The sequence below is a fragment of the Meleagris gallopavo genome, chromosome Z, assembly GCF_905368555.1.
Source record: "Meleagris gallopavo chromosome Z, MGAL_WU_HG_1.1, whole genome shotgun sequence".
In the NCBI taxonomy this organism is placed as follows: Eukaryota; Metazoa; Chordata; class Aves; order Galliformes; family Phasianidae; genus Meleagris; species Meleagris gallopavo.
The window spans coordinates 17,171,135-17,180,049 of record NC_139435.1 but is presented as its reverse complement, the minus strand read 5'-3'; the positions used below and the strand labels follow the sequence as shown (position 1 = coordinate 17,180,049).

General features: G+C 42.2%; 1 protein-coding gene across 4 annotated transcripts in view; it reads left to right on the top strand.

Annotated features, from left to right (window-relative positions):
- Positions 1-2,759: 2,759 nt before the first annotated feature.
- SLC38A9 (solute carrier family 38 member 9) overlaps positions 2,760-8,915 on the top strand; it is a 54,062-nt gene continuing 47,906 nt past the window's right edge. For 2 of the 4 annotated variants that reach the window (XM_085212846.1, XM_085212844.1), the window contains exons 1-2: positions 2,760-2,906; positions 8,688-8,834. In XM_085212846.1, the coding sequence (XP_085068972.1) occupies positions 8,731-8,834 (104 nt within the window). In that variant the 5' untranslated portion in view covers positions 2,760-2,906; positions 8,688-8,730. The other 2 variants (XM_085212845.1, XM_019610182.3) reach the window with 2 other exon arrangements.

Sequence of the window (8,915 nt, the reverse complement as noted above, 5' to 3'; positions counted from 1 at the left end):
ATTAAGCACGTGCAAAATTAATGGCTGAGGGAGGGGATTGTCCCTCTCTGCTCTGCCATTGCGAGACCCCGTGTGCAATACCACATCCAGGCTAGGGACCCAGCACGAGGGGCTGCTGGAGCGGGTCCAGAGGAGGGCTGCAGTGATGATCAGAGGGCTGGAGCCTCTCCATGAAGGAAAGCTGAAGGAGCTTGTTTGGCTTGGGGAAGAGAAGGCACCTAAGCAACCTCGCTGCTCTCAAAAGGAGAACTCATCAGGAGGCCCTTAGTGAATGTGGGTTCCCATTTTCCAAGGTACTACCCAGATGTGTGGCAGAATACGTGCTTTGCCCAGAAGGCTGTGTGCTGTAGAATAGAAAGCACAGTGCAATGCAGGCAGCTACCGAACATTCTTTTTTAAAGGCGTTTCTAAAGGTAGTGCTTTAATAAAAGGGACTGCAGGAGAATTTACACATTTATTTCATGTTTCCTTGTTAACAGATTACAGTTCTTGCAATAAATCCTTTTTCCAAGCAAAAATCTTCCAAGGCCAAAGTGTAGTTAATGACAAAGAAGATAAGGAAATAGAAGCGGTATGCCTGCTATGGCTATAACTACTTGGGCCTTTCATAGCACATGATACAGAAGATGGATTTCAAGGGTGGGACTAGCTTCTCGTATGATCAAAATGTCAAATTCTTCCCTCTGCTTTTGTGTGTTTTGGCTGTAATCACTTATAGCATCAGCAGGTGGTGTTTCCATTGCTTTTCAAACTAATATGACAGCACATGGCCAGACTTGTGACTAACTGACCAAATTCTTCAAATATCCAGAAGCCACAGAGTACTTGCATTATAAGAGTGTCTAAGGTGCAAAAGATGAGAGTGAAGGAAGGGATGTAGGAAGCAGAGTTTGGAGCGGCTCTGATCGCACATAGCTGAGAGTCAGGATGACAAGTCATCAGTCTGCTGCCTTGTTTCCTGCTGCGGTCTGAAATTCAGATTATGCAGCAGTTTCCTTGAAGGAGCAGTGCTGCTGCTTGGCTCTGCTATCGGTTTGGGCTGTGTTTGAGGAAGCACAGATTGGGATATGTGCCGAGCTTGTTTCAAAACAGCTTTCTCATGCTGTCTTCCTTGCACGCAGTTCAGTTTTCCCTAGCAAGATCTATAAGCATCCCTACAGTACAACTATGACAAGGATGTGCTCCCACCTTGGTTTAACTGGGAATAACAACCAAAAAGGTAACCTTACCAACTAATGATTTTCTGTGAGCAACAGTGCTATAACTGTTCTTGAGCAACCTACTCTAGGGAACCTACTTTGACAGGTGATTGGATGTGATGACCCCCAGAGATCCCTTCCAACCTCTATGGTTCTGTGATAACTTCCCAGTGTGAGCCATTATAAAGGCACCTGAGGGACCTCCGCCAGTCTCAGTGTTTGTGTCACAGCTGCTGGCCGCACTCGAGTCCCCCCACCACCCAGAGCAGAGTGTGTGGTAGACATCTTGTTGCAGCACATGCTACTTAATGGCAGCTGAGATGGTGCCAGGCTGTTATACTTGTGTATTTGATTCCAATGAAAAAAATGGGTGAGGCAGGAGCCAGGAAGAGTGCTAGGGCACTGCTTGGCCTGAACAATATTGCTCAGCTTGTTGAGGCCAAATCCAGTGTTTTGTCTCTGTTCAGTGGGACAGGAACTTACATGTGCTTGTGCAAATTTGGGCAGTAAAGCTGCTGATTTAAAATTGCATGTTTTGGCAATAGATTTCATTATTTGCAAAACGAAATCTAGTCATGAATGGAATAAAAACAAAAATTTGTTCCAGAACTTGAACATGAAAAATGGTTCACAGATTTAGCTTTTTTGTTGGATTTGAGCTCTCACTGAAATGAGTTAAACATGCATTGTCAGTGTGAAAATCACCTTACCCACTCTATGTTTCAGACTATAATAGCTGTCAAAATGAAACTTTCATTATGGCAAGTTCAAGTTATGGCAAATGATGTTATGTATTTAAATATACTGGCTAAACACAGTCCTGCAAACAGTGAAAAACATGCATCTGTGCTTCTTGTTCTGATAACGAAATTTGAGAACAGGTTTCAAGATTAAAAAAAAAAAAAAACAGAAAAAAATAATCAAATTTTTTTGTGTATTTTTGACTCCGTTTTCAGTCAACATAAATGCATTACCTGCAGATTTTCAAAGTGTACATATAGAGATGCAATCAGATATTCATCTCAAAGAAAAATCTGACCTTGTCTCTTTGCCAGACTTTTGTAAGTGCTCTCTTACAAGAGAAAACCATTCCCAACTTCACAACCAGGCCTCATTCATCTCACCACTTTTTTGCAGTACGCGCATTTGTGCACAACCATTTTCAAGGATGAAGCACAGGAAGACCAAAATTTCATCAAAAATCTCTGACACCTTGAGAACTAAGAACGGCAGCTACTGACACGGAACCAAACTAATGCCTTTGTTTTACAAAAACAAGGTCAGATATCCCACCTGTTTTACCTTTCTGATGCTACTTAATAGTTTTTGATAAATATATATATATATTTGTTACTTATTGTATACATTAACTATATTGTATATTGTATACGTGGCCCAAGACAATTCGTCTTCACTGAATGCAGCCCAGGCAAGCCGAAACGCTGGAGGCCCGCGCTCCAGCCTGTGCCTTTGAAGTGCTGACAACGCTGCAGTTTTGCATCGTTGTGAACAATACGTCAAAGCGCAGAAGTCGCAAAGCGGCGGTTGAAGGCGAGAGGCGCGACGCAGCACCTCCCCGCCTCCAGCAGCCCCGGCCCAGGCCGGCAGCGCAGGGCGGCGCCGCGCGGCTCGCCGGGAAGCGTAGTCCGGGGCTCGGCGCTCGGGGTCGCTTCCTGTTGTCGGCGCAGAGCGCTGCCGGGGCCGCAGGTAGGAGGCTGCGCCGGCACGGAGGTCCTCGCGGCAGCGCAGCGGAGCGTCCCGCGTGGAGGGCCGGGGTGCTGCCGCCTCGCCTCGCTTCGCCTCGCCTCACTGGCGGCGGGGCGGCGCGCGCGGCCGGGGTGCCCCGTGCGCCGCCGGCCGCTTCGCTCCGCCAGCCGGGGCGGGCTGAGCCGCGCCCTGCGTGCCGCCGGCCGAGGGGGGACTGCGCGGAGGGGGGGGCCTGCGCGGGCTGACTGACTGCCGGGCTCCGCCGACTGCCGGCCTGAAGCCGAGTGCGGGGGAGCCGAGCGGAGCGGAGCGCGGTGCGGGGCGGAGTGCTGCCGAACGGGCAACTCGCGAGTCGCCAGGAAGATTGGCTTCGTTCTGACAGCCTGCAGGCCTGTTCCGTTAATGATGGTGGTGGAATCATTAAGTTGTTTAACTTCTTTACGTTCTGACGATTGTAACTACTTCCTTAGAATCTGCACAAACGTATGTGCGTGGCCAAATAATAGCCTCTTTATCTGCTGAAGATGAGCTCGTTTAATTTCTTCTACATTTTACTTCGACACCGTCTGTCAGTAGCCATGTGCCCGTTGATTCAGCCTGAGGTACTTAAGAGGTTGCTCCAAAAGTACTGCCTCCTATTTATTTCCGTGGGAACTACAACAGATACAAAAAGCACAATAGCACTATTTGATAGAGGATGCTCCCAGCTACAAAACACTGTTTTTCAACGTAGTCAGCAAATGTAGCTGTGCATTTTTGCCAGTGACGAACAAGAGCCTGCATGCCACATTCATAAACATATGAAACAATGAAGGTGCCCCACTGTCGCTGTCACCCCTGCTGAAACACAGCACCCACCGCCTCACTGTGCTCACTCCCACTGCTTGGCCTCCAGAAACGTGCAGCAAGTGTCTGTGAATGTCAGTAAGTGCTACTTTTTTCCAAATGGAGGAATTCAGTGCCACATCTTTGCTTGTCATGCACTTCCATGTCACACACCATTCTGTCAGGCTGCTCCTTTGTTGCCATCTGTCACACAGCAACAACATATAAAGGAATATTGATGGAAACGTTCATCCTGTACTGTCATATCACCAACATTTGCCTGCTGAGGGACAAGACCATAAAATAGGAGGCATTACTTTTAGAACTGGTCTTATAGAAGCTTAATAGCAGTGCAGCCTGTATCTGCAAGCAGTGTTAAAAAAGCAGACATTATCTTGACACTGTTTACATGTTTTAATTTTCAGCCATTGCAGTCCTGTGAGAATATGGACAAGCTGACTTACGTCAAGTTGTCCCTGTTTTAAGGAGCTCTGAATGTATGTCACTACTTTCACTTCTTCAACACCTTCTAACCTAGGGCTCATTACCCTCAAAAAAGGAACCTGGAAGCTCTTCTGTTCTGCTTTGAAGTTCCCTTTTTTCAGGATAGAGCCTGCTTATTTCTTACAGTTTCCATGAGTATAGCCTGCAGTATACTTGAGACTTATGCCTTGCCGTTTATTCATCCATTCATCATTCAGAATTTAGGAGACGGCCCACCTCACTGCAAGTAGCACTTCTGAAATCATTTTTATTGTTTAAATTAAGTACTTGCATTTGTGGATTGTAATACTTAAGCCATGGATGTGATGTGAAGTTATACTTTAAATAACAACAGACTGTGTCCATAGGTTTGCTTGCCACATTTTCGTTGGAGAAATCTAGTTGACCAGGAGATGTGCTTAGAAGAACCACAACAAATATGAAAACATTGGGAACTACTGTTGCACATAAGCTTAACAACAGTCTTTTGCAGCTCTGATGCAGCTTCTATCTGTGTAGGACTGTTGTTGTCATTAGGCAAATTAAAGAGGAACAAGTTAAATTTGATTTAAGTTGTATGATTATTTATTATAACTGCATGACTTCACAGTTAAGAATTAAGGCTTTGTATGTGATGACTTGTCAATTGAGTCTCCCCCTGCACTAAGAAATTGTTGCAGAATCACTATTAGCGTAGCACATCAGCTTTGCTTTTGGTAACACAGAGCTGTTGTGTAAATAGATTTCAGAACTATATGTTCTGTTTTTCCAGCACCATTTCCAACTGCACAGACACTGTGGATGGCCACAGTTGAGGCTGTGGTAGTGGTTCCCCTCCCTGCCTTCTTTCCCCCATTCTTCCAGGAGAGTTCTCTGGTGAAGAAGAGTCCTACAAACCAGTTAAGCATAGTCTGAGCTTGTGGGATAACCAGGATAACTGACTAACAACGCATTCTGTGTCTGCTGTGGTGTATACTTGTTCGGTAACCCCTTCCCATGGCCAAGGCAGAAAACCTGCACTGGTCTGTCCAGATGGGTGTTTCATTTTAAGGTGTTGACACATGTACCCGTAGCAGAACTGAGTGCTGGCATAGATTCGCAGTACAAGCAAATTGTACTGTGTGTTTGTGCTCCACTGCAAAGACTAGATCACAGCACCACTAGGCTAGAATGAGAGTTCTCAATCTGGTGATTCGTTGTTTTCACTTCTTGAAGCTTTTCAGGCTTTGTAAGCAGGAGAGAGGGAGAACTAGAGGTAGAGAAAACATAAATTTACAGGAGCAAACTATTAATGAAAGTTCACTTCTGTTTTGAATACCACCTGAAAGTCATCCAGAGTGTAGCCCAGAGTGGGACTTATGTAATTGTTTCACAGTTTCTTTAGCAGCAGCAGAAAAACCTGGATTAGTAAATCCTCATTTACTTGTTGCCTGTTGATGACTTTTTGATACAGGTGTTTGTGGGAGAATTATGAACAGGACAAGAGGACAAGTCTGTGCAGACTTACCACCATTTGTGACATTGACATGGTGTTTGAATTTGTAGGTCTTTAGATTATAATGAGTATTGGGACTGTGTTGGCAGCATGATGGTTGTGATTAAATGATGGGAAGATCATGTACAGAATTTTGTCTGTCATAAGTTTTTTTAAAAGATAAACCTCCAAGACTAGGTGAGCCTAGGTCACATTCCTAGTATAAAAGCTCAAGGTAGCTATAACACCTCTAAAATACACAGGATAGAAGTATTTGATGTAGTGGAAATGGTCAGGCAATAGGTCTGGATATCATAACCTGTGTATAAAAAATATTTAATGGCAGTGCAATCCAGGCAAGGAGGAGTAGGCATTAGATAAAAAGATAGTTAATCAGGTTATTTTTTCTGTGTTTTGTTCTTTTGCCTGCAGTTATCTTTTAAGCTACATTGGTTCTGGCTACAGTTATCACGTACAGTTTTGATATCATACAGTTTTCATATCTGCATCTATTTGTAAAGTAGTTAATTTGCTGGTCATGAGCTTCTTTTATCTATTCTGAACAATAAGCATTTATAAGCTAGACTTTTGAAAAAGGTTTATTTTTAAGTAGGCTCTTAAGTGACAAATAAACAGTGCTATATCCCAAACTATGCTTTCAAGCCTAACTTGGTGCATGCTATGTCTTGGAAGGATTGCTTTTCTTTATGGAGTATTTGAAAGTGTTCTGGATTCTTTGTAGCAGTAGTGCAGAGAAAGTCTTATTGGTGATCATTGTTTTCTGCATTTTTCAGATTGAATAATAAAGCACAGGTACATTATTTACAAGAGCTTTTAGGGAAGTGATGTTTTAAGCAATACTTCATCCACACCATAATCAGAGTTCTGAGGAAGGAAAAGATCTCTGGAAGGAGAAGTCTTCGGAAAATTCCAACTAAATTCACTGATGCATGTTGAGGTTTGAATTTGTTTCCAATTCCAGTCCATCCACTAGAGACTTAAATTTTTATCTGTGTTGTTTTGGCTAAATCCAGAGCATGATTTAAATTCAAACAAAAGAAGTTGCAAAATGCAGAAGGGAGGGATCTCAGTTCCTGAGCTAAGGGAAAAGTATGTTTGGGAAAAGTATGCAGGATATTAAACTGAAAAAGACAACGGAACAGAATAAAAAGGAACAGAAAAGATTATCAGTCTTCCACATGAGACTTCTAGTAAAGTTTTACGCAGAAAGAAAGAAGCTGTAAGCTGTAGAGATGACCATTAAAAGCAACAAAAATAAAGCCATAAAAACTCGAGATGCAATCAGAGGGATGCAGAAGGGCTTGGGAATGACAGAGGAACAGGTGGATAGTGGATAGTTGTAGCAGTAGGTGAAGTCTTTAATCCCATGGTTTTCTTTCAATAGTATTAAGCAGCTAGAAGTACGCTGAGATGAGTTACACTGGGAATATGCAGATCATAAAGGTAATCATAGGCAGAAAAGAGGTGACATAGAACTGTAGAAAATTATGTAAGAAATCAGTAGAAGAGAAATGATCAAGAGGGAAGCTATAAATGGGATTTGGAAAGGAATAGAGTGTCATCTGGAAGGAAATTAAAATGCTGCTGCCAAATAAGAAATCTCTTTGTAAATGGTGGTTATTAAGGGCAAATTGGAAAGCAGTTTTGACAGGTATAGGAGAGGCAGAAAATAGAGAGGAAATGAGCAGGAATGTGAAAAGTGAGTCACCAGAAGACTGTAAAACAAAAAGACTGTTTAAGACATTCCAAATGAGGCCAAAGAACTAACAGTGATGATGCAGAAGGAAAGGACTTTGGAGTAAAGGGGAGTGCGACAGCAAAAGTGAAGGGTGAGAAAAAGGCAGTGCTATCACAGACTGCAAAGAATGCTTGTACAATTGTCTTATTTTATCTGATCGCTTCTTGTGATCTGTTTCACTGCCAAGATGAACAAGATAAAATCACGCCTTTAAACTTAAAAGACTTAATACAAATCTTTTATGTCATGAGTTGTAGTGTCATGCATGCTGAAAGCATGAAGGAACTGGCAGCCTTATGAGATGAAATGGCATCATTTATACCCCTTTGCACAGGATGCATGTGTGTCCAGGTAGACAACAAGCCTGATGTAGATTTAAAACACCTCATTCAATTGTTCCGTTCAGTGCCATCCTTTTTGATCTTTTGCTATCGCTAGTTCCCATTTATCTTTCCATTAGCCTGTCTACCATACAAAATATCAGGAAACAATTGCACAGGAAAAGCAGATACCTCTATCATTTTTGTTTGAAAAATATGTCCTGGCTGAGGAATTCTTCGGTAGGTAGCAGGTGTGAGAGCTGCCAAGCCATTATGTTTGTTCATCTGAACATGAGACTGCAGCAAGTCCCATGTGAGACTGATTCAGTTGAAGAAAATATAATTCTATTTGCTTAAAAGCAATCTGCTTCCTTTTGTTTAGCCTGGAGTGTTCTGAATGCATGCAATACATAATTATTAATGCATTATTAAGCCAGTTGTTGTCTTTAATTCAAAGAACATGAACATGATACACTACTATAATTCAATCTTTATTCTGGGAAATACACAGGAAAACTGTGTATGTATTTGCTGTAAAGTTTGAAGAAATTTATTGAGAAAATTTAAAAAAATAAAAAATAAATAAAATTCAGATTACAAACTTTTTTCAATCCCAGTGTAAAAGCAACATCCATCATAGTGCTTTAATTTATATTGGCTGTTACTGTAGTAGAAGAATCAGAGCACAATGATTTATTGAACATTTTACTTAAATGTGGAGGGTGTTTTGAAATTGCTATGCCTGCTGTGTTTGACCAGTGATGTTTGCATTACAAAATGACAATTCCCAGAAGCAAACTGAAGGGGTTTTCTGTTTTCTCCTCAGGAGCTTCTGAAGCTGTAGAACTGCCAGTCTTAAATTCATAGCAGATATACAGCTTACCTAACTGCATTTGTCTTGTTTTCTTTCTTTTGTTCAGAATAACTGTCAGAGTCTAGAAGAAAGAAGCATATTCATCAGATATGGAGGAGGATACAAAGCCTCTCTTGATCCCTGTAGGAGGCGATGAAAGTAATTATGGAATCATGAATATACAGTTTAATCCAGAAGATTTTAAATACAAAAGGTAAGAGGAATGCTGAGCATGCAGAATGATTCTGTAATGGTTTTCTGTCTAAATTTTGCTTGCAGCAACAGAATTCTGTGA